The 26,561-nt window shown below is 44.1% G+C and overlaps 1 protein-coding gene across 4 annotated transcripts in view; it reads right to left on the bottom strand.

Annotated features, from left to right (window-relative positions):
• The window catches only part of LOC143335896 (unconventional myosin-VI), a 115,007-nt gene that overhangs the window by 72,743 nt on the left and 15,703 nt on the right, over positions 1 to 26,561 (bottom strand). For all 4 annotated transcript variants that reach the window (XM_076755563.1, XM_076755566.1, XM_076755567.1 and 1 more), the window contains exons 2-11: positions 23,540 to 23,674; positions 19,316 to 19,385; positions 18,534 to 18,607; positions 17,254 to 17,383; positions 16,615 to 16,720; positions 16,152 to 16,207; positions 15,966 to 16,063; positions 14,936 to 15,100; positions 10,751 to 10,831; positions 2,952 to 3,132 (exon numbers count right to left, since the gene is read on the bottom strand). In XM_076755563.1, coding sequence (XP_076611678.1) covers positions 2,952 to 3,132; positions 10,751 to 10,831; positions 14,936 to 15,100; positions 15,966 to 16,063; positions 16,152 to 16,207; positions 16,615 to 16,720; positions 17,254 to 17,383; positions 18,534 to 18,607; positions 19,316 to 19,385; positions 23,540 to 23,656 — 1,078 coding nt within the window. In that variant the 5' untranslated portion in view covers positions 23,657 to 23,674. The remainder of the gene's footprint in view (positions 1 to 2,951; positions 3,133 to 10,750; positions 10,832 to 14,935; positions 15,101 to 15,965; positions 16,064 to 16,151; positions 16,208 to 16,614; positions 16,721 to 17,253; positions 17,384 to 18,533; positions 18,608 to 19,315; positions 19,386 to 23,539; positions 23,675 to 26,561) is intronic.

The following is a 26,561-nucleotide window of genomic DNA, read 5'->3' as shown; positions in this document are numbered from 1 at the left end:
GTTCGCTGAGCGGACAGTAGGACTCCTACAATATCCGAAATGCTGCTATGCACAGATCGCATGCGGAGATGAAGCTGCTAATTAATCTGTTCATAATGTTGGCAAAAGAACGGAGTTGTCAAAAAATATTCTGCTGAGCCAGATGACACTTTCGGGACATGATTTGGGGGCACAGAGAGTTTCTTTTTCAAAAGGGTGATGCTTTTTACAAACCTTTTCAAACCTGCCAGATCCATCAGTGAATCGATCATCACGCACACACATGCTGTGCAGACAAGCTTCACTCAAACACACTGAACACAGTTTTACATTGTAGGCTGGAGATCCCAAATAAGTCAGGCTGAATGTGTTTTAATGGATGCACGTGACACATGGTGCAGCAAAGTAAGTTGAACAGCTTATCGGCTGATCTATGTAGTGATGTATATACAATACTGTTAGCACGATGCAGCTCTAAGGCCAAATCTGGCTTTCAAACAATATTTAGCCCCTTAACGAAGCTCAAAGTTTGCATGAAAACTCTTAGTTTTATGTCCTGTAAATCCCAATAAATATGACCTTGTAGCATCTAAAACTTGCCCCACATGAAGGCAGGCGGGCTGCTCAAACAGCACATGGTGCAGGATGAAGTCTAATAACTGTATGAGATTAAGAGCAAAAACTATACTCAGGCCTGTTTGACCACAAAGCAGATTTGTGTCAACGGCAGTGTCCATAAATGAATGAGGACATGTGGGAAAACATCAATAACATCTCCAGCCTCCTGAGTCCACACTCATTAAAGGGAATTACAACATCTGCCCCCATAAGCGATTTTCAAAGTGTCTATGAATCAATGCTATTCTTAAATGAGTTGACATAAATAACCGTCAGTCCATCAGATCCGTAATATTCTGGGAAAGCTGCTATTTATAAAGGTCTGCAAGTCTTGGTATAATTAGATTTAAACAGGCACGTCTTTGTTTGACTTCTGGAGGTTTTTCCAAACTTAGAAAACTCCTCTGGTCTCCCCAAATACATATAAATATTGTTTAAGAGCTCCCTAAAATCAGCGTCTCAACAGACTCTATCCAAACCGCGAACTGTAAGTCAAGACCATCTCAAAAACTGGATGATTACCCCCTCTGACTGAACACAGTCTTCTCAGTTGCTGTAAAACACGCGCCTTGATCGCCACCCGCTGTGAGAACCAGTCTATTTAATAGGCGCCCCGCTGAGCTTCCTCTTCTTCCCTGCCGAGGGAGAAAACGGCGGGGAGGGACCGAGAGCTGAGGAACTTCACTGGTGAAGTTCAAAGGATGGGTTGATTTTCATGGAAACTGAGTCTCCCTGGAGGGTTCAGTCTGAATAATGAGGCGAGAGATGGGGAGGAGCATCTGAGACAACCGTCCCGCAATGTGCCACTTGAAATGTGGAGAACATAATACTTGAAAAGATCAGCTGAATAATTATTTTTGTGACTTTTTTTTTTAAATTATATAATTAATTTCCCTTTAGTAACAGAAATATAATTGATGAGACGCAAACCCAAGTTGGCTGTCATGATTCCTTTGGGTTTTAATTACATCTGAAAAACAAACACAACTGGGCGCCCTCGCCTGACACCAACGCCACATATTATAAAATCATCTGTCTTTGGCCACAATGAGGCTGAACTGAGAGGAAGGGAGATGGAGGCTGAATATTACAGCGATCAATCAACGCGCAGAGTCTTGAGGGATGAGATCAAACTGGCGTCTGCCTCTTAGGAACCGAACTGGTGGCGTTTGGGACTGGAGAAGCCGGCGAGATGGATGGTTTCTGATGTAATCACGGACCGCTGTAGGCCGCGGTCTGAAAACTCATCGGATAGAGCCGATGATGAACTATCCTCCCCATCACACCTGTGGCCTCTGGTCTGAGTCCAAGTGACACAGGAACTTGTACTTAAGTAAATGAACTTTCTGCTGTCCGCTACATGCTTCTGAACACACACCCACGGGCATCAGTCCGGTGAATTAAAACACCCAGAACATGAAAACATTCAACTCCAAATGTCACCTTCCCTTTTCCTTTTAAAGTTTATTTTTATGACATTCTGTGTGTGGTACGCTTTAATTCACCCTGGCTGATTACAGGGAGGCCGGGGATTCAGCGTTAGCTCGTTGCTGACTTTCAGTAAACCGACATCCTGCCGGTTTTAGGGTCCAGTCGCAGTCAGTGTGGATTAGATGTGATGCTCGTATAATTTACCTTTGCGGATGTTGTAGAAAACAGCTAATTCATCGCATTAAACCCGGAAAATCACAGATTTTGGGGCAGTTTCCTGTCACAGATTCACATGACTTCCACAGAGTCATTAAAACAGTTGCACAAATGTGATGACGAGCACGTCACAGCACATTAGCCGGTAACATCTTCACCTCTGAACTCTTTAATGTTCTCCAACAGGAGCCTCTAACGATGCCTTTGAGGTTCTGTGTCCTTGTCAGAATGTGCAGTTTGCATTTAGTTATTATCTGCATGTCACACAGAGCAGTTCCCCTCACTTCCTGCTGTTCATGTCTCAGTTCATTTGAGGTTTTCTTCTCTGCATCACAACGCGAGCCAGATATATCTCTGCATCAGAGGCAGCGAGGACAGCGGCGGCTACATTAACCGTGAATGACAAAGGTGACTAATGAGAGGGCTTTCGACTGTAGGAGGGACGATTTTTGATGTTGACTGATTATTCGAGTAATATATGATGAGATTCAGGCCTTAACCGTTCACCGTCATGACGAGGTGCTTTAAAATATGAATCTAACATATCTCCACGCTGTCTCAGTGGCTCCCAAACGGGACCAAAGAACAATCATATCATTACATTCACTATGTTTAATGTTAGATTTTCAAACATGTCAAAACTCAGGACAGGAAGTGTGACTTTTCAGGGTCTTCGTGAGTTTCACAGGTGTGTCGCTCCAGCTCACCTGACGTGCTTCCAGCCTCCTCAAAGTTGATGTTGCCGAGGTGCAGCACGCCGGCCACCACCCTGAACAGGTCCAGCTTCTCCGTGTCGTCCAGGCCGATCTTCTTCATGGCCACGCACATCCTGTTGAAGTCACCGTGGTCGTCCAGCAGCGGGTCCTTCAGAGGGCCCGACTTCATGTGCTGAGAGGCGAGACAGAGCACAGACAGTCGCTGATTACTACAGGAGCTACATTTTCAGCTTCACCCCTCTGACTTGAGCTCTGCCTCCTAATATTTACCCTTCGTTTTCTTGCATCCATTTGCATTCACTCTGGCCTTTCAACTTACTGTCAATGTCACTTTTATCCTCACTTTTTCTTCACCTTCTACCAATTGACCTTCCTTTCATTTCTCCCTGCGAACAATTTAGCTGCCTCTCCACCAGCTCTCCTCTTTGTGTGCTTCCTTTGCTGTGGCATTCAGGTCAATGAAAAACGTGTTTGTGTTATCTTAAAGCAAAAGTGTGGCTTTGTCAAAGCAACCTTTTGAAAATCAGAGTGACCTTAAGCTAAGCTTCCAATCATCCTTGAGAATCATTTCATTTCATTTTCCAGCTGCCAGATGAACTACTCTTTGGCTTCGCTTTGAGAACAACAAGTACTGAGCACATACATGTCTCTGATTGCTTCAATATACTGTACAGTAGAAGTCTAAAAAGCAGCGTAAGCAGTGCATGAAATATCTCAATGTGCAGCAAAGATAAAGAAGTAGGAAACACACACACACACACACACACACACACACACACACACACACACACACACACACACACCACAATAACCCACTCAAGAATGTCACAGTCTGATGGTAACTGCAGGCTAAACTAGATGCCAACCACTGTGTGTCCCCTGTGGGAAAATTAAGTGGAAAATGAATTCTATTGCTTATGTGGTTCCACTATTTAATCAGGTTCTCATTGGATTTCATTTAGCATTTTCACTGAGGCCCATAAAGTCGAATAAATCAACGCCAGGAAGGTAACAATGGCTGCAAACCAAAGCTCCGAGGCAACCATTTCGGAAGATACAGATATTATTTACGTCTACATCGACGTCTTCGAGCATTTTCTACATTTATGTTTTGGTCAGGTAAGAAAAATGCCATTCAAACTCAGACGCAAGGGAATAAAGTGCACAGACACTTGGACATCTGTCAAGACAAAAAATGTATTTTGTGTTATTTAACAACAAAGATTTTATGGGTTAGTGAGGACAGCCAGCAAAGACGCCTTTAACGAAGCAGTCTGGACTGATGCTCACGTTCACAGAAGGTGAATCCTGTCAAAGAAGTTTTCTTTCTTTTCTGCATCGTCACTTCAGCCAAGGAGGTTATGTTTCTGTTTGTTATCTGAAGTTGAATCATTTTTGGTGCAGATCCAGGAATCCCTTCAAGTTTCTTAAACCTGCATAAATCATATTTATTGTGAGCTTGTTCCCGTGTTTTTCTGCCTCCTGGGGCCAAAACATAGTAGTGCAGCTTTTATACTGCAACATTGTAGCTTGTTGCTTATAAAAAATTGTGCTTCAGTGAGGAAAGTTTGATATTTTGTGTTTTGATTGTTTTTCTTCTAACAACTTCATCAGAGGATATTTGGCTGCGGAGTAATGAGACGTCAGCACGATTATTATGAAAGAAAAAACTGTCATCCAGCTTGAATTGCCACCAAAACCTGCTGGGTTTTGGATCTCAGGGACCCCGGGGGTGGGGGGGGGGGGCTGGTGATCAGCAAAAAGACAAAAATCAATCTTTACAATTGAAAAACAACTGCTTTCTTTCTGCATACTGTAAAAGTATTGATCCGATGAGGCTGCTGGTCAATAATGCAGAGCCACCAATAAACTGGATTTTCAGCTAATAAACACTGCGTCCTGTAATGAGACCATTTCCTTGAACATAAAACGTAATCATCGACACACGAGGAGACTTTCAATTTCTTGGCTGGGTTATAAAAAACCAGGAAGTGGACACGAACAGCTGCGGGAGGCGTCCTGAACACTGCACTGTGACATTCTGAGACACACAGAAGCAATCGTAAGAGATTTCTGTTCTACTGAAACGCTCCACAGTTTCTACGCAGCAGAGCAAAGTAGGAAGCAATACAAAGCACTGGAGAGGTAAAAGAAAGGTGAAAATCCAGCATGCATTAACCCCCAGACACTCAGAGAAGATGTGAACCCAGAGAGTCCCAACATTCACATCGATGTCAAGATGTAAAAGAGTTGCTTTTCAAATCACCTGGTCATCCTGTGAGATACGACACGGAGCAGTGAGGAGACATACAGCACATCATTCAGCAGTGATTACAGCAAAGAGCACCTGCCACTACACCTGGTCTGACACACGTGTGCAAATAATCCCTTTGTGCATTTGTTTTATTCACCCTGAAGCAGCAGGTGGGAGGGTAAGACTCCACCTTTAATCCTCCTCCAGTCCACATATTTGTTTTCTAATCTTATCTCACCTGAATTTGTGGCTACTTTAAAGTGAACGCCGAGTACTTCTCTGTGATCCTGGATCTTATCGGATATTATCTGAGCCATCCTGGCGCCCACTCGTCCCTCCTGGTGAGAGTCGAGCGAAGGCACAAAGCTGAGGATTGTTTGCAAACGTTATTTCACTCGAGTCTCTGCGGGCTCGTTTTCTGAAGCACTGAAATAAAGAAAAAGGACTTCACAAAACTTTCCTGAGGCCATCTCCCCGGACGAAACTCGTCCTCATATCCGACTCTTTGTGTGCTTCCTCGATACAAACACTCAAACGCTATCAGGTAGCTGCGTCATGCAGGCCCGCAGTGATTAAAACAAGGGATGGGGGATCATTTTGCTGCTTGCTTCATTACGGTTATTTCTTATTTGTTGCCTTCCTTCAATTTCACCTATCTTAATGAACTCAAATTTTCTATTATCTCTTCTCCCGGCTCGTTGTTCCCGCTCCTAAAAAAGGTCATTACATGAGTTTATTCTGGAGAGAAATATCTGCTCTGTTTGTCGTCGGGGGGGGGGGTGTGCGCATATATCATTTGAATTTAATTTATTTAACACGAGGAAGTGGAAGACAGATCTGTGCGCTGATCATGCAGGATGTTCTCAGTTCATCCATCTCAGCAGGTCACTGTGAGAAGTTAGTCCAAAGGGAGTTTGGTTTATCTCAAATGGGTCTACTTTCCTGTAATGAGTGTAGAAAAGAGCAGCAGCAGAGGAAGAACAGACAGGTTTAGTTTGAGGACTTTAAAAGTGACTTAAAGGTAATAAAGCAGGCGTGACGCAGGCCGGTTATTTAACTCATCTGAGAAGTTTTAGCTCCAGTTTCTAGAAAATAAAGTGTGTTGAGCAGAACCAGGTGGCTGCACACTTTATGTCTGCACTACATCACCACACTCAAAGATAACTGGCCTGTGGAGAGGCCACTAAACTGATCTCACGCTCCCATTTCAATCTCCTGAACCATCAGGGTGAAGTCTGCTCCTTAACTTTATAGTTACGACCTCAATTAAAAGCATATTTCTGCTTTTTGGTTTGAAGGGTAGGTTCGCTGTTTGCTGCTCGAGTCCGGCGAGAAGCCGCAGCTGCTGGTGAAGCTGTAACACGCTGAGTCATGAGAAACAACATTTTCATCGTGCGCAGGCTGAAAAACTGGAAGTGTTTTCAGAAACGACCGCGACTGCAAAAAAGTTGGGATGCCAAGCAAGACAAACAGCAGAGTTCATTCTGAATTTGATGCCTGCGACACATTTCTGAATCGATATCGCTCCAGAGCCTGCACGCAGCTTTCAGCACTAACGGCGCCTCCACAGATGTGCTAACACGCCCCTGCACCGTCACACATGCTGCTAACAGTCTGGATGGTCCATTTCCTCTTCAGCCTGGAGGACACGACATCCATGGTTTCTAAAAACCATTTGAAACTCGGCAGACCACAGCACACTTCTCCACCTCGCGTCAGTTCGTCTCAGATGAGCTCGGGTCCAGAGAAGATGGAGGCATTTCTGAGTGTGTTGATATCTGGCTTTCGCTTTGCATGGTAGAGTCTTAACTGGCATTCGCAGATGCAGCGACGAACTGTGTTTCCGAGCACATGGAGTAATAAAATGTTGGTTTTTAATGCCGTGCTGCCTGGAGGATCACAGGTCGTGGTCGGTGACATCCCAGAATTCCTTGCAGCTGTGCATTGAGAAACGTTCCTAAGCTGTTGGACAATTTGTCCAAAGTTTTTCACAAAGCAGTGAACCTCGCTGCATCCATCATGATCCTCTCACCTGCTACCAATCAATATATAAATATATTGACTTTGTGCTGTTTTTAGTTGAGTTTATGTCAAAAAGAAGTTTTATTTATGTTTTACAAAGAGTCCCAACTGCTTTTGGAATTGCCGTCACAGAAACAGGAACCAAGTGAGGAAGTTTGTGTTGATGACAAATCAGGTTACATTAGGTAAAATTACACTGTGTTAGGTAACGCTATGTGACGCTCGGGGACGTTCTGTTACGCTTCATCACGTTATCGTCTGTGTGGTGAAGAAAAACAAGTGTTACTTTGTGTTACGGTGGCGTGTTTTTGATTTGAATGAAGAAAAACAAAGACAAACGTGCAGTTTTGTTCATATCGGAGACACCAGAGCAGGAGTTGAAGAAGAAACCCTGCAGTTACAGCCAGTATCATTCCTTTGGCAGTTCATGTGGAAATGCACTGAACAGTTACGAACGCTGAATGAACGGTTATATGAACAAAATGCAAAGACTTGCAGAGTTAGATTTTCAGAGAAAGCGATGAACTTAATTATGAAGCTATGTGGCTGGTTTAATGAGTCTCAGTGGAACATTCTCCCATTTATCCTCCATCTTCAGCGGGGACGGCAGAGCACCAGTCTCTTGTCCATGTCCCTCTTAATGGCTATAATAATTAATAATGCTGTACTGCGGGGAATGCCATATACATCGGCAGTAATGGAATACTTGTGCATAATTAATCAAAGGCTGAAGGCAAAGGAAGGAGCTCATTTCATGTGACGAGCTTTTCTTATTAGCCGCCTTTGTGCTGCGCTGTGGCTCTCAGCCAGGCTGCTAATTAAAATGTTTGCTGTTTGAATAAAAGCTCCTAACCTTATTCTGAAAATTATTCGATTATATAAGCATATGGCTGGTTTGCAGCGAGGGATTCCAGCCTACAAAACATAACACCACCAATAAAATATCTGAGAGGGTCTTTGTTGTTGAGATAATTTGGTCGTGAGGCTCATGTCTTTAAAGGAGCAAGCCCTCACAAATACACACACACACACACACACACACACTCTAACGTGGCTTTGCTAACAAGTTTCTGCAAACAAGTTTTTATGAAAACAAACCGCAAGCAAGAAAGGTCCTTCATCACAGCCACAAACCAAAGTCATGTGCAACAGCTTTTCAAAACAATTCCTGCAATGAATCCAACTGCGGAGCTGCTTATGGTTAGCAAATGTTAGCAAATGTTAGCAGATGTTAGCAACAGAGCTCAACAGAGAAATCAGTGGGTCCATTTTATTGGCTGATATGTCAGATAATGCAGAAAAATATGCTTGTGGAGATTTATTAGGATTAAATTTCCAGTGAAGTTTAATTTTCAGCGCACTGACGTCACTTCGGACAACGAAGTTCATCTTAAATTGTTAAACTTCATATCAGAATTTCTCACTCCTGAATATTGGCCCCTAAAATCGAGCCTCAGCTGGGCTCTAGTTAGCATTTATATATAATCTACATCACTGTGTAACTGACGTCAGTGGAACTTCTGTTTAGTTTGCAACTGGCAATTTAATATAGTTTTTTTTTTCCCCAAAAAATCCCTTTTGGAGTGTTGATGCAGTGAGCACAGTCTTGCATCCTGCACAGTCAGTCCATAAAATGTTGTATTTGCATATATGATTAATGAGCATGTTCATGTTCATCAGCCGTGACCTTTCCTCTATCACTCTTACATTTCTAGCTCCAACACCGGTGAAGCTCAAGGACTCGCTAAATGATAAGTGTTGTGATATTGGCTGCAATGAAGGCTGCAGCCTCTAGGGGGCACTGGCACGTCTCTAGCTGTACAGAATACTCTTGTTTGTCTCTGGATAAAGGTCCATGTGCTCTCTGGTTTCACCTCAGAATTGATTTTTGATGCTTTTATCAGCTGAGCAAAGTAATTTCACGACTTGTAGAAACACGTGTGAACATTTATGTTTACGTTCAAAGGGAGAAAAAATAATTCTCTGCTGCAATAAGCAGTCAGATCAGAGGACTGGTTTGATGTTTCCACGTTCAGGGGGTTACACAGAAACCATTAACCAGAATCACACCTGACGAGGAAACGAGAGGAGATACTGAGCGAACAGCACGAGGATGTGAAGGAGACGGAAGAAGAGCGTGAGACAGTGAGCGTGAGACAGCAGAGGAGGTGACGGGCTGTAAATCAAAGGTGCAAACTGTCCCGCACACTCAGGGAAACACTGGGTAGAAAGCAGGAGCTGGAGGCAGCAGATCTAAATTGAATCTGCTGAGTCAGCGTTAAGGAGGCGCTAATGGAGTTTGAGAATGACAGTTTCCTTTGTTACGAGCCACAGGGCGATGAGAGGTTCCGCTTTTTCTGCTCTTAGTTTGCATGAGCTTATTAAGACTGAGACTGAAGCACGGGGGGCAGGAACACTCTGCAGCTGCTGTGTAACACTAACACAATAAGAGGACTCGCTGGAGGGAAATAAAAACACTTGAAAGTTCATGAACTGAAGGAAACTGACAAGTGAGCTTCACATCTGCAATGCTGTGAAGGAAATTTACTCAATTAAGCTTCCAGTATTTTAATTTTATGCTCCTCTATGTTTCTGCTTCGCTACATCTCAAAGGTAAATGTTGTACTTTCGACTCCACTTCATTTATGTGACAGCTGCAGTGATCCTAGAAAATTAAATTTTATGGAAAGTTAGATTTGTATAATCTGTAGGTGTTCATATACTTACAGGTTTTTTTAAAATTTTATTTATCTTGACTCTTCTGTGCCACTGTTTTTGCCATTTCCTGGCTGTAGGGACTTCATTTCCCTGCTTTAAGAACATTCTGCAGATATTAACGGAGTACCTTTTAATACTGTAGTATTACTAAAAGATCTGAGTACTTCTTCCACTACTGGACAAAACTGCTCTTACAAGACAACAGTCAGAGGGAGCGATTGGTGGTGACTTAAGATGCAGCAAAGAGAGAGAAACTGATCACGAGGTTGTTTATTCCAGGTAACCAGAGGGGAAACGTCTTCCTCTGAATGAACTCTCTCATTCTCAGATTTATCTGATCTCATTCGAGGCTCTTTGCTGTCACTTTATGTCCAAATTCGGAATATCGAAACTCTTTCCGAGCACATGGGGCTGCTCGGTTATTCACGAGTGCTCTGTGAGGGTGGTGCATCTTTCCCAGAAGACCCATCTTTGAACAGGTGGCTTTTATTAGTATTCTGCTCGATAATCTCAGTAATGGTGTAATCTGATCAAACAGCTGCCTCACTACCAAAGCTCTGCAGTGAAACAACAGAAACGTCAGAGGCGGGACGCGTCGCTGCTCTCCTCTGCTGTGCTGACTGTAAACTGAACGTTTGACAGGCATTTTTCTTCATTCTGTGACATGAAGTTTTATAATCGCGTCATCAAAACACATGAGCTCATCATTAAATTAACTTCTGCCTCTTCCACTCGTATTGTCCACATGACTGTTTACCCTCTTGCACGAATAACAAAAAAAACTTGGATGCTGTACCTCTGGGCTCTTGCGATTCTGCAGGATGTGTTTGTCCGTGTCTTTGGAAGCGAAGAAGCGAGTGCATCCTCTGTTCAGGTACTGCAACACACAGGAAGAGAGAAACATGAGCAGAAAGCATCGATTCCCACTGAACTTCATTTAATTAATACAATGATTTAAACCTTTTTACAGAGCACTTCCATGAATAACAGTTTCAAAGATCTTTATAAAATGAGGAACAAGACAGAACATACAGCAGATAAAAAGGCAGATTTGATTAATTATGAAAGGGAATTCATCCGACTTCCATCCAAGATTTAGTGGCATCTGGAGGTGACGTTAAATGGGCGATGGGAATTTAACACTTGGGACAAGATATGAAGAGAAAGCTGCAAATAATCACATAAATAGCAACATATTTTCATGCGTGTTTCATCTTCCGTGCTGCGGCCCCGTTGGGTTCTTTTGTTTCTTTGTCCATCTGCGTTCTACGTGAACGCAGCATGAGAACGTTTGCGGCGTTCGTCCACTGGAGACGTCAAAGGAAGAATCTCTCGGCTTCTGGTGTCAATTGTTCCGAATGCATCTCAATAATCACATTTGCCTTTGCACATTAAACAATCCCGTCGGATTAGCCGCGGGTAACTGATTCCACATCAGTTTTAACGGCTTTCCACCAGCTGGCCTCCCCCGCCATGTGCAGAGAATCGAGGTAATGACGGCCGCGACGCAGACTTCCCAGGTGTGTTTGGACGGGAGGTTGGAGCCGGGGTTCATCTGGTTTGGAGAGGCGAGTCCTTCGGGTGGAGCAGATGGACGTAAACAAAAACTGTGATGACGGGAGAAGCCGGGGGGAGGGGGGGGGCCTTGAGCCTCGTTCAGCCCTCCATCTTCAACAGGTTGCAGATGGAACAGCCTCCATTTTGTCCCTCTTGCTTTGTGCTTGTTCAGTGGATCAGAACAGGCCGGCGTCGCCCTGCAGGCTGCTGAGCTGCACAGTCACCGTTCGCTCCAGCACAGAGAAATATTGCACTTTTAGCTCCACTGCATTCGTCCAGTGGCCACATCTACTGTGTCACAGTGTTCCCTCTCATCCATCCACGGTTCCTCCTTTCCCTCCATCGTTATCTCTCACTCCTCTTACTCTTCTTTCCTTCCTTCTCACCTGCTGTCTCTTCCTTATTTATCTAGTTATGTCCTGCCTTCTTATCTTCTTTATTTCCTTTACTCCTTTGTCTTTCTTTCCTTCCTCTGAAGCCATTTCCTTCCTTCATAGCTTCCTCTATCCTTCCTTCCTTCAGTTTCCTTCTTTTGCATACTTCTTCCCTCCCTTCTTCTCACGTCTCCTGCAGATACACAAAGTACTGCGCACACCTCTCTCATCTCTGGGTGTTTGCACTCTCTCAGGTCTTATCTGCTCGCACTGAATCACTTTACACCAAAGACATTTAGAAAACGCCCTGAACAAACTTGCTAGGACCTGAACGCACCTCATCCCTCCCTCTGGCACACAAACAAAAGTTAAGGAGCTCATCACGGCCGCTCAGCTCATCCTCGACCGCTATTATCAGAGAACTCAGTGAATTTTCTTTACTTTCCCCACCAGCAGGGAAAACTGTAGATATATGAAGCCATTAGAAGCTACTGAAGTGATTGCAGGAGGTGTAATAAGTTGCAGGGGGACACTGGCGGAGACCACAGAGCGAGCGTCGGCACTTTAAGACCCGAGAATGACGCAGGTGAGAATAGACTATTGAACTGAGACGCTGCCTATAAAGGGATGACTCTGTAAAAAAGAAAGTGTTCTCAAAAAATGTTTTGTTTTTTTTTTCTCCTCCAGCAACAGAGCAGGCCGGTATGACTCAGCTCTTTTCTGAGAGGATCGGGTGAGCAAAGATGAAGCCTGTTCAGGGTCTGATGTTGGCCCTCCTTCCCCTCCTCTAACCTTTCTTCAGTTTTCAGTCCCTGTATTTAGAGGCTGACGGCTGCACGTCACACTATATCCTCAAATACTGAGCAGGCTGCTCATTTACCTTACAGAAGGTAACAGGTTTTCACCTGAAGCAGGCTTTTATTAGAGACAACCCTTCATTTCTACTTGGCTCTACGGTAAAATGTTGGATTTTGCATGATTTTATGCCTTCTATGAACTCTAGACTTTATTTTATTACTATTATTCAGTGGTTTTATTCTCCATCTTGTGTTATGCACCATCTTCATATTCATCCTTATTCTATCTTATTTTTACTGTTATTATCAAGTTTTTTTTATTCTCCATCTTTTCACTCTTGTGAAACCAGTTTTGAACTTCCTGTGCTAACTACTACTAGAAGTGCAGCACAAATTTTCCATGTTGTGTCTTTAGATGCACGTCACCTGACAGTTACAGGACATTGAACGCACCACACTGACTGATACTCTCAAAATGTCAAACTACTACTCAAAACTCTTATTTATTGTGATGTAAATTTTGTTCCATTGTGATTAATGAGCTGTTGTCTTTTGGGTTTCTTTGTCCTCTGAACCATCTGGTGTCTGGATTTGTTTTGTTTTTGTGTTTCATCACAATTCTCTTGACATTTAATTTCACTTTTTCCTTTCGCATTGATCCGGACACACTTTCATGTCTGCACTTCCCCTCGATCTCCCTCCACCTTCACACCCATGTAACATTATCCAGTAAAGGGTTTACAGTGTATTTGCTGTCAGAAGAGAAAGCTGCTGTTTACTCAGAGCATCTCAACAAATTAAATTTAAGCGCAGTGACAGGCGAGTCGGCCAAAGGTCAACACCGCTCTTTCATCTGAGCAACAGCAGAAATGTAACAGCCGTTATCTGTGCATTATCCATTTTTATTGCAGCCATTACTGCACATTTCTCTGTTTATTACTAGAGGTGAACACTTTATGTTTAATGGGAGACGAACCTGATGGTGAACACGGCCGTTTGATCCTACACAGCACAGAGTGAGTTCAGCAGGCAGATGGGCTCCAGCTTTAATGAAGAGCTCAAACAGCTGGGCTCAGCGATGGCTCAGTGCTGCCCTCTGGTGTCCATCACAGACACAGACGTGAGAGCAGGAAGTGGCCAGAATGAGAGCATTTTGCTTTACTTTGAATGTTGGAGTGTGCATAAACAACAATCACAGTGATTCAGAGGTCGTCAGAAATCCTCCTGGCAGCTTTTCCATTGGTCCGTTTGAGAATTCATGGGCACCAAATGTTGGAGCTCTACAGGAATCTGGGAGAAGAAGCTTTCGCGCTAAAAACGCTGGTTTAATTTTGACTCAGAAAATCTTCAATGTTGATCACAAAGGATTTAAAAAAGAACTAAGAAAGTGGATTTTACCTAAAAAAGAGTCAAAACGTTGCTAAAACAACGCAACAAGCCGGACAAGCTTTGTGACAGCACATCTCTTTTTGCCTCGTCCAGATGTTGCAGAGCATCGATCGGATGAAAACACAGAAAAATCCTTTGCTAAATATGTTTCTCTCAAACATCACTTAAACTAAACATCTCAAGGCTGTTGTTCACACTTACAGGTGGAATCAGGTGGGACACTTTTACATAATAACACATGCACATGAATCAGTATCAGTATCTGTATTGTGCAATTAGCACTGCACATCGTTTGCACCACCAAATGAATAATTCATGCCCGTAAATGCTGAATGTGCATTGTACTGCATGCAGGCTGCTGGTTTAAACTACTGCCATGCAGAAACAGAAGCTGCAGGGACACAAAAAACAGCACAACACGACTTTCTGAAACAGCTCAATTTGGCGATAATCAATATTTTCCTGACCGTCAGCAAATCCCATTAAAGCCAGCAGCGGTCGTCCGTCCCTCAAAGGTTCCCTCCTCTGTCTGTGGCTCTTGGTTCCTACTATCGATTCAATTTGTTTTAAAAAGCTTCAACAACAGCTGCGCGCTGTAGCTTTTATCACACAGGAGGAAAAAGTGAATCTGCTGGGGACTATTTTCAGCGGAGGATTAATCCACGTTTGGTGCTCCAGTGAGAATTTATGGCAGCAGGACGGTGTGTGTGTGTGTGTGTGTGTGGGACTGAATCAAAATAAACTTCAGTGTGTGTGTTCATGGTACTGAAGAATGATGTCAGCCGGTGCGACAGTGAGGCTCACTGATGTGTTTTCATACTTTTTGGACAACCTGTAACGACGGAAACGGTGACGTGTTCGTACCCTGAACGTGTCCGGGGAGCTGAGGTGGAACTTCTGCCTGATGTCCTCAGTGGCTCCGGCGCACAGTCGGTAGAAGATGTGGTAGTTTCTCTCCTCGGGGCCTTGTCTGCAGATCCTCGACTTCTCCAGCAGGTAGTGCGACACAAAGCCGCCAACGACGGCATTCTGGCAACACAAACACAGACAGGAAACACGTTTTAACATCCAGTGGAGGAAGAAGCTTTCAGATCCTCCACTGAAGCAACAGAGAAAATACTCCACTACAAGTACAAGTCCTGCATTACTTTGGAAAAGTAATGTAAAGTTTGCAAGTACTATCAGTGAAATGCACCAAAAGTATTAAAAGTTTAAGTATTGATGGTGCAGAAAAATGTTAGTTTAATCTACAGGCTCACATGTGGAGATACGTGGTTTTCATTGGACAGGAAGGGAATGAAAAACTGTAATCTGAAAAGTAACTAAGTAAAATGAAAAACATAACATTTGCTTCTGGGATGTCATAAAATGGAAATACTCAAGTAAAGTACAAGTACTAATTTGTACTTAAGTACACTACTTGAGTTAAAGTACTTCGGGCTGTCAGGACATGTTGATCTGATCCTCTTTATCATTATAATTAATGACCTACTTTTAAAGAACATGTCAGTAAAACAGCAGAAACATCAGGTTTTGTATTAGTTTACATGGAGCAAACAGTTAATAAAGCAATAAATCAAGAATAACACAAACAAAAACAACAACAATATAACAGGTCAGACTGTGTGAATGAAAACTACATGGAAATACACAACAGATGCAGAGACAAAAGAGTTTTGCTGTGTCAGCCTCTGCGGTGATTCGGGGAATATTGTGTTTATTCATGAACGCAGAGACGCTCATAAATAATCATCACTGGAGATCAATATAAACTGTTTATGCTAAATAACCATAGCTGTTAGGCATCATATTTAATTCATAACGTTGTTTTTTTTTGTGGAGCTCTGTGTTAAACGAACTCTGACGCTGTTATTCCTCTCCAGCTGCAGCGCACCTTCTCGTTGAAGTGGATTTCCACGAACTTTCCGAAGCGGCTGCTGTTGTTGTTCCGGACAGTTTTCGCGTTTCCGAACGCCTCCAGCAGCGGGTTCGCTGCGGGATGAGAGACGGGAAAAAAAGCGGAGTCACAAACAGGAGAAACGCTGACTTCAAGCGACTGAGGAGCAGAGGAGAATCTTACCCTCCACGATTCGCTCGTCGATGTCCTGGCCTGTTCCGTACGAGGTCGTCAAGTATCTGTCGGGGGACACAAACAGTCGGGGCGAAGCTTAAAATCATCTTCACGATGTGTGTTACAGCAGGTTGCTGAGCTGAGACCGCAGACCGGATCCAGCCGAGGATCATCAGCAGTATTTTTACTACGCTGTGCATTTTTTATCCTATACAACATTTGACATTAGTCGTTTTCTCATAAGAATATTGGCAATAGTACTTTTTTATGGCATTGACTATTTTTTATAATCTGTGCAAATGTACAAACACATAGTTGTTTTTCTAACCTTCACACTTTTTCCTTTTGACCCCTTCATGCCACAAATTGAAAAGAAGAAGCATGACTAACATCCGTTTCAGGACATCTGATGATCAGACGCCGGCTGAAACCTGCTGCGACTCGTCTCACAAACATGCAGCATCATCCTCACCTGAGCACAAACTTGGTGTTTTCGGTCTTGCCGGCCCCGGACTCCCCTGAGACGATGATGGACTGGCTCATCTTCAGGACCTTCATGTCCCTGTACGCCTTATCAGCTGGGCCGAGCAACACAGACGGAAGCAGCTGTTAGATTAGACTTTCCTCTGCCTCAAGGACACGAGCCTGACCCCAATAATGGAGCAGATATTAAACTCCAAAACAGCCTTTTTTCCTCGCCGATATGGAGGCGATAAGTCAGTCTGAGTGATGATACAAACAACTGTGATGTTCAGGGGACTGTGGGAAATCTGAGCGCTGACTGCCTCCTGGTGGACAGATTGGAAACTACAACAGGAGATGATGGACATTTGTTGCAGAGGATCAATGATGTTCATTGATACAGCAGCGTAAATCAAACAGATTGGTATGAATTTAGATTTAAGAGAAGAGATCATGGCGGTGAGAACCATCTTCACTTTGACATGACGTGTTGGCTGATAGCTAATCAATAATAAATCCTCTCAGGTGTCCCTCATCTGTGACTCGGTGGATTTCTCCTCTAACAGCAGAGTCAGTTCAGCCTGACGAACGCGAGAACACAAACCAATAAAACAACAAGAACTAGACTTTTTGTTTGGCGTCCACTCACCGATGGCGTAGACGTGCGGCGGCAGCGTGCCCAGAGACCGGCCCCGGTACTGCTTGATGGTTTCCGGTGAGTAAAGCTTTGGGATGTCAACGTACGGGTTGACTGCGATCAGGATGTTGGCTACAAACGTCTGGACGAGGAGAAGAAGAAGAGAAAGCCCGTCAGGTGACACAGAAGCCGGCGTGCGGCCTCGTTACCACGTTTCACGTTTTCAGTGTGTCCCAGCTGATGTGCTGTCATCTACTTTTCAGACCGTAATCTGAAAGGTAACGAGTAACTAAAGCTGTCGGACAAACCTGAGATTTAGTCTGAGATGTAGTGGAGTAGAAGCATAAAGCTTCATCAACTGGAAATACTCAAGTAAAGTACAAGTACCTCCAGGTTGTTGGCAAACGAGACCTGACGTGGTGTGTTACACTTGACAGGCTCAGAGATAAGCAGGCCTGTTTCTGACAGTCACACAAACACCTGCATGAACCTCTGCTGCCCGACAGTCGGCGGTTTAATTTCTGAAGCTGGAAACGGTCACGTGACCACACTGCGTTTAGCCGCGGTTTGCTTTAAAGCTGTGAAATGAACAACTCTGAATAAAAAGCTTGAAACAGTCCTTTAGAGTTTAATTCAGTTCCTCCTTCAGCCACTAGATGTCAGCGTGAGTCAGACTCACAGCAGCTGGATCACATCAGAGGATGAAGCTGGAAACACACCTGAGCCCTGTGTGTTGACCTGAGTGTTCAGTTCTGTCTTTGTGAGGACCGATTTGAGCTTCACATCAGGAAAGTTTCTACAAAGTCAGAACTTTCTGGGCATTTTCAGGCATGAACCCCTGCAGGTAAGAGGTGTGTGTCTACCTCCCACAGCTGACCGGCGTATTCGTGTCTACCTTCACCTGCTGATCCCACCTGTCTGGATTTTAAGGTGCATTCATTATCTACGGTATGTGGAGGAGAGAGATGAGTGTCGGCGAGTGAAAGTGAAAAAACGAGTGTTTGCATATAAGTACCTGTGTGTGTGTGTGTGTGTGTGTGTGTGTGCGCGCGCTCCACCCAAAGGTGTTGCAGGCAGGTTAAAACAGACATTTTGTGTGATACTGCAGCAGGTTTCCCTCTGTTACATCACCTCTCTGAGCTCAGAAAGAGGCTCCAGGTTTAGAATCCATCATCAATCAATCAATTAGTATCAAGATGACCATTAAAATGTTGTAAAACCTCAATCAGAGTACTTTAAAATACTGTGGACGAAGTACAAAGAGCAGCTTTGCTCCTCATGTCTGTACTCACATAAATTTTGTCTTTGCTGTATCTCACTCGGACGTTGTTGAGCAGAGTGGCTTCATTCAAGTACATCAAAGAACCTGAGAGACACAAAGAGAGAAGAAGAAGAAGGTGATACACGGACGACCTGGAGGTACTAATACTTCACTGCAGTAATACTGACACACACACAAAACACCTGCCGAAGATTTAAGAAGTGAGCATCTCACAAACACCAACATCAGGAAACTTTGCACAGTCAAATCTCCACGAGGCCTCTGAGTACTACTGCTACTACTAATACTACTACTGCTACTACTAATACTACTACTGCTACTACTACTACTAATACTACTACTGCTACTACTAATACTACTACTGCTACTACTAATACTACTATTACCACTACTAATACTACTACTACTACTACTACTACTGCTACTACTAATACTACTACTACTACTACTACTACTGCTACTACTAATACTACTACTACTACTACTAATACTACTACTACTACTAATAATACTACTACTGCTACTACTAATACTACTATTACCACTACTAATACTACTACTACTACTACTACTACTGCTACTACTAATACTACTACTACTACTACTACTACTAATACTACTACTACTACTACTACTACTACTGCTACTACTAATACTACTACTACTACTACTAATACTACTACTACTACTACTAATACTACTACTGCTACTACTAATACTACTACTGCTACTACTAATACTACTACTGCTACTACTAATACTACTACTACAGAACAGCAGCAGAACACTTACAGTTGTCCTCCACATGTTTGTTGACATCGTCCTCTGCAGGGAAGACCTGGTTGATCGCAGCCAGAAAAGTCTGCAAAAAAAGGGAAATTTGAAGAATCAAGCAAAGGACAAAGATCACGCGGTGAAGGATCTGATTTACTTACGGACAGAAACTTTTAAGATAAAAACTTTAAAATGAAATAAAACCACATCGACACAGGAAACCCGCAAACTGACGCTGTCGACCACATCTGATTGAGAATTTAACAGCTTCTACTCAAACTCTTCTTCTGTGGTTTTCTGCCGTCCTGAATGACCAACATTCACTTTGCAACAAAATCACAGGAAGCTTTTTCTTCACACTCTCCATTTTTGGAAATCTACGTCTTTCTGCTCTCGGATTATTTCCAGACTGGAACTTTGAATAAAACATTGATCCGGAGGGATCAATACGCCAGCTGCTCCAGCTGGAGGCCTGATGAATTATTTGGAGGCAGCAGGTAACAGGATCAGAGCGAGAGGCGGCCGGACGGACGCTCTGCATTATTAACTGTCTGATAAACTCACAAAACATAAAAGATTTCATCTGTTTATCTGCAGGTCAGACGAACCGGAGAGTACCTAAGTACAATTACTCAAGTACCATATTATGCCATTTTGCAGGGAAATACTGCACTTTTTACTACATTTATTCAGCTGGAGTTCTTAGAAAATGCATTAAAGCTGAGGCACTGTTTGGTTTGCGTTCTCAGCTGAGGTTCCTCGTCACGTTCCAGATGTCTGAGTTCCACCATGGCGAACTGGTACTCAGCCTCATTGTTCCACCTCAGGTTAACTTTTACTCCCCAAGGCTGTGATGCATTCGCTGTCCACTCATCTCACGTCCTTGAAGCTGAAACCGACCATGCTGAACTAATGCAGGAGGGTTTATGGGGACATGTGACCTCGGTGTTTTGGAGAGGGGGGTGCTGGGGGTTGTATTCCTGTGCTCTGCAGGCCAGTCGCTGCCAGCTCCTGTACGCTCCGACAGGCCCTCTCTGCAGGGCCGAGCCATTTAATCTGCCCCATTAAAGGAGGCACTGCAGGCCTTCACAGCGCCAAGGCTGCAGTGCCGAGGTGACGTACAGTCGATTCATTCTTTCCAGTGGTGGCATGTTCCACATTCTCAGCCCAAACTGGACGGATTCCACAACACTGCACCGCGTGAGGAGGGCGGAGAGGAGAAAGAGGAGGTGGGGGGAGGTGACGCAAGGCCAATAAGCTGAGGAAAAAAAGCAAGCGAAACACTGTTCACCCTTTCATCACCGCCAAGGTGGAGAGAAACACAACTGGTTTCCCAAAATGTAAAATGTTCCTTTATGTCGAGCAACTAGCCTAACAGAGTGTTTGCTCCTTGGTCAAGGCTGAGATGTTAGCATGCACAGCTTCTACTGCTGGCTTAGCACACCCATCACCACAGAGCAGGCTCTGTTCAGGTGTTAGCTAACAGGACACTACTACCTGAACAAGCTAACAGCATTGATACTGCTATCTGCTACCAGGCCACATGGCACTAGCACAAGCTCTCAGAGAACCAGGGTTACAGGAAAAGTAACCTCAAGATGTTAAATCTCGTATTAATCAGTCTGTTTCGCCTCGATATCTGTTAGTGTTACGATTCGTCCTCTCCATCACCAACGCCGAGGCAGATCAAACTGTGGACACCTTCTGGATTACACAGACACTAAAGAGTCAGCCATTGTGACTGACAGCATGACGGGGTATCATGCTCTCCGTCCCTCTCCTGACGTCCATCGCAGGAGGTCTGCCAGCGAGTGAACACATCGTCAGACACTGGCACAAACTGGCTGCAGCAGGACAGACTGGACATTGTTCAGGCCTCCGCTGCAGCCCGGAAACTCCCTCTGAGAACAGATCTGAAGAGTACAAGTTTCCAAAGCAATGCTTATAGTGTAAAACACTGCGTTTCTTCCTTTAAACGGGACACAAGCAACCAAGAAAGGGCATTTTTACCCTGATCTGAACCTCCCAGGAAGCACTACGACGCAGGCTTCGTTTGCCCTCATCAAACTCTACATATTAAATGTTTTGGGTTAAAGACAGCTACAGTTTGGGATCTGGTTGGATTGTTTCTGCCAGTTCCTTTGAGATAAAACTCAGGGCAAAGAGATCTGATCATATGACAAACAAAAGGCTGCAGCAATCATGTTTTATCAGTTCTGATCTACATCACGTGGCTCCAAGGTGTAAAATCAGATACGTGTGACTTGCATTACAGCCCTGCCACAACAAACCGGAGGAAGCTGTCAGCATTTAAAAAAACCTGAAGATGACAAACATCAATGGAGAAAAAGCCAAACAACAGACCTGCACTTGAGAAGACAAAACAAGATTCATCCAGCAACCGAAATGTGTTGGAAGACATGAAACACGCATAATATGAAACCTGACATACTGCCGTCATACCCGTATAATGCAGCTGACATCCAAGAAGGTTTGTACTTGCAGCATTTTGAAAATTAGCACCGTGTGAATGTGGCTCAAGAGCACTACGGTGACCCACATAATGTGCATACCAGACCAGAAAATATGTCCAGGATCCACCACTGAGCAGGGACGTAAAGAAGAGGGACGCCAAAATGTAACCTGCTGCATCTGCTTCTTAAAACATAACCAGAACAAAGAGGCAGGAAGTACAATTCCACTTTATTCCACATTCTGCTTCTCTCTTCTCCTTGCTGTACTTCATGTTAAGCAGCCTAAAGGAATTGTCCCCTGAAAGTCTTTGTTTTGAGTATCACGTCTCCCTGTTTAACCTCCAGCTGCAGTCAGCCTGGATTCAGTTACAGTGGAGACCCACCGTCACGGAGCCACAGTTACAATATCAAACATACTATAAAAACTCCTCTCCTGCAGCGTAGTCCATGTGCCAAACACACGGCCGAACACGCAGCGCATGTTTATACTGGCTGCAAGCGATTTGATCTTCATTTCTGGGACTTCGGAGCACCGTAACCACTTTGAGTCAAAGCTGACCACAGCTGACCGCAGCCTGCAGGGGACTGGACTGCTTCATACCCAAAACACAGGAGTTCTGTGGAGGCCTGGTCGACTTGTGTGAAGCTCAAAGATCAGAGTTCTGGTAACTGGTAAACCAGTGGAGTGGACGATGATGTACATGAGGGCTGTAAAAACCGTGTAACTGCCTGCACCGCTGTCACAGTGTCGGATTATAACGTTCTGATTGATAACATCGTAAGATTTAAGAACATAATCAAAGCAGATGGAGAGACACATTAACGACGACCACCGCAGGTAAAAAAAAACATTAGAAACATGTGAACTTTTCCACTTTAAAGCTCCACATGTGATGGACGCCGCGCACAGTTCAAACACACTGACAGCCCCGTGTTTTATAGGCTGACAGGACACAGAATTAGCGAGGAGGCGCTCTCAAAGGGAGCGCTCAATCACAGGGGCCTTCTGGGAGAAGATTACCGAGACGGACACAGAGCTTTAGGGGTTTCCACGGCATCCGGCTCTCAGGGATGTTAAAAGCTTTGCCGAGGGCGAGATGGCACCTCGTCCTGCAGAAAAAAGAATTAACGGTGAACGGGGGGGTGACAAGAAAAGCCCGTTTGTCTTGCAGCGAAGAGCCACTTGACTTCAGGTACCGCTGATTCATGTCGGACCTGCAGGCCACAAAGTACAGGGTCTGCAGGTGAGTCAGCGAGTGAACGATCCTTTACTGATGCTTGAAGTGCAGCCTCTTCCACATGAGATTAAGAGACACATTCAATCATTAACACACTGCAGGTAAATGCAGATGGGAAAAGGTAAAATAATAAATAAACCTCTGAGAGATCCAGGAAGGAACCCAGTGAATCTGTCTGAGCAGGAAATACTGACCGAGTGCATTCGGCCTATTGTGAGAGGTTCTTTAAACACCTTTAAATGCTCTGTTATCACTTAGAAACAAACACAGAAGAAGAATATTTACACCTTAAAAGAGTCATTTAGCTTTAACGTGGATCACGACGGACAGCTGGAAACAAAAGGATCAAATTCAAAGCAGCGATCTGTTTTCACTCCACACATTCTTCTTTGTGCAAACATTACCCACAATGCAACATGATCAGAGAGTTCAGTCAGAGATTCGGATGTGTTATGCTAGTAGCGGCTAACGTAGCCCCACTAGCCTGCAGCAGAGTTGCAGAGGTCCACAGCAGTTCAGCGCTCGCTCACCTTTCCCTTCTGTTTGAGAGGTTCGATGGTGAGGCTGTCGGTCCCGATGTCCACTATGGTTCCCAGCTGGAACCCGTCCGTTGGGTGGGGCGCCCACACCGGCTTCCCATCCTCCATCGCACCGCTCTGAGGGCTCTGGAAAACAGGGCACACAGAACAGTCAACATTCAGTGATGGCTGAAAGTGAAAGTAACATCGCTGCTGGCTCCTCGGTGGAGGAGTGCGTTCCAAAGAGGGGAGCGACTGCAGAAGTGGTTTGGTTAAAAAGATCACATGTACAAGAAACCACAGCGATGTGTAAGAAGTACAAGAAGACTGAATCATCAGCAGGAGGCAATACAACAAGCTTTCAGCAACCGGTTGAGTACGAGGAGAAGCAAAAATCAGAGCCAGAGGCAGCTCTGAACCACAAATACCTTTCACCACTATCCCAGAAATACCCTGAAATATCATGATATTAAGAAGAAATACAGCAAAACCACAAGAAAGACAGTTTGAGGTGCTCTTTCATTCTAAACTCCAAATTAACTGAATCCTTATGAAATTAAGTGAAACATCATTGTTTTCTGCACTGGAATCTTTCGGTCATCAGGCGATCCAACGCTGAACTGTAGCTCAAAGGTTGGAGGAAGTATTTCCAAACAAAATGAAAGTAGATATCTTAATAATATCTCATGAGTTTTTAGGCTTAATGTTGTTGAATGTTTTCAATAAACCAAACCAACAAGTGGATCTTAAACTTTAACGGCTCATTTAAACTTTTTAGGGCATCTTCACTCCTTTGAAAGGTTCGTTTGAAACCACTTCAAATGAATCTCAACACCTTTTTAAAGGCCGGGGCAACATTTAAAACACATTTTCTTACTTTCCGAAGACTTTTTATTGTTGGATTAACTTGCCTACATCTGTAGCCGTCGCAGTAATAACTGTTATGTGGTCACGAGATGAATTATTGAAATTCAGAAATGGAAGCGATCCTCAAACTGTGGACGACAGACGAGCTGCATTGACTCATGAGTCCTGAGCTCTCTGTGGCTTTGTGGTAGCCAACAAACCAATTACAGCATTATTGAGTAAAACCAGCAGCCGATCGTGTTACTGCGCCGGAACAGAATGAGGTCTTTCCCTCTGGGACAACCTCTGACACAAAACATCAGGGAAAAGTCGTAGCTCAGGTCACGATCTGCTGCTTTGACAGTGATCTGAACTCTGAGTTAAACATTAAGATAAGTGACGGGAAAGCTCAACTTATTTTGAACTTTAAATTTTAACCTTTCAAAGTAAGCGGCTGCAACTTTTACAAGTGCTGAAATGATATCCGACACTGGATCAAAGAAAACTGTCAGTCAAATGCTAACATTAGCATGCTAATGGCAATGTTAAGCTGTTCAGTAGGGTTAGCATGGTCGCCATATTTGCTCAGCAGAACAATACAAAGCAGCACAGATACACTCCAACATTCATCCACCTGGGACATAACACTGAACACCAGACTAATTACTACTAACTACTGTAGTTCACTGCTTCCCATCTCTGCTGTCTCCTCGAACATGAGTTGCTGGAGGGGAAAAAAGACCACAAACTGCCACCATGTGTGAGAAAACAGGAAAAACAAGGCTGCAAACCCCTGGACGACAGCATGTTTACATGCACACTGTGTTCCAGGTCAGAGATCTGAACTGTGTGGGGAAGTCAGGGCTGCAGACGATGCTGTTTACAGGCCAAGACCTCAGATGAGCTTCAGAAATCCCAGGGCACACAAATGCAGCAGAATGTAGGAGTTTAACATGCTGAGAGTGTTAAATTAGTATCAGCGATGGTCACTCAGACCAGCCAGCGGCAGAAACAGTAACTCCAACCACTTCTCCATCTGCTCAAACACTGTAAGTCATCCAGCTTTAAGCATCAACCCAAAGCCAACAAACACGTTCAAAGCCAACTGGAGCATCCCGACTCCATGAGATCTGAGACGCTGAGCCAAGTCGTGTCTTCCAGTTTCCGTCCACATAACAAGAAGCTGCTCGCACGGCGCTCAGCTGCTCTCTGTTCACACGGTGGCTTCCTGCCAAACTGCAAACCTAATAACAGAGCTACGACTTCAACGGGGACTTAAAATAATTACCCCAGAGCTCGGCGCTATCTGCCTGCCACTCTAAGAGGCTATCAAATTCAATTACAGATATTAAACCATAAGCGAGGACAACTGTCTCTTTTATCAGCGCCGCCTGATCACAGACAGGTTTGATTCCCTCAGGAGCTCAGATGTTCATCGCCCTCGACGTGACGTCTCATTTGTATTTGTGACGGTAAACAGAAGGCGTCTGGTTTTACTGTGTGGATGTTATTGTGTGAAGGTTAGAGACTCTGCCCCGCAGCCAAAAGGTCACCGGTTCAAGAACAGTGACAACAAAAGCTGCGTTAATCATGTTTTGTGTTGAAGCAACCTCGAGCTGTAGACTGAACCAGTTTCAGACATTTGATGGTTGAGTTTAAAGAAGAATTCTACACTTTTCTCCTCGTCAATAAATCCCACGAAAAGACCGAAAACCAGCTCTGAACGTATCACAGCCTGATCGATCTTCTTCCTCTGAGCCACAGAGCTCCATTGTTGTCCAAAAACTATTAAAAACACATCAATGAGCCACATTGTTCTGCACTGAGATGTTCCTTCATCACCATGAACACACACACACACACTGTAGTTTATGTTGACTCAACCCCACACACACACACACACACACACACACACACACACACACACATCGTCCTGCTGACACAAATCCTCATTAGAACTGTGGATTAATCCGCTGCTGGAAATAGTCCCAACAAATTCATCATTTCCTCTTGTTTGTTGGATAAATAAAAAAATCAGACTTGATTGACATCCCTACAAATATCTTCCCCAAAAAGCGCATCAAGGGTTTATAACCACAACTCAGGTTACAAAAAGGTTGACAACCAAAACCTTATCGCTTTAACGTGCCAATTAGGTTACGGTTAAGGTTAGGAAACGACTGTAGCT

This window comes from Chaetodon auriga, chromosome 18, assembly GCF_051107435.1.
Source record: "Chaetodon auriga isolate fChaAug3 chromosome 18, fChaAug3.hap1, whole genome shotgun sequence".
In the NCBI taxonomy this organism is placed as follows: domain Eukaryota; kingdom Metazoa; phylum Chordata; class Actinopteri; order Chaetodontiformes; family Chaetodontidae; genus Chaetodon; species Chaetodon auriga.
This window is presented reverse-complemented; position numbering and strand designations above follow the sequence as displayed.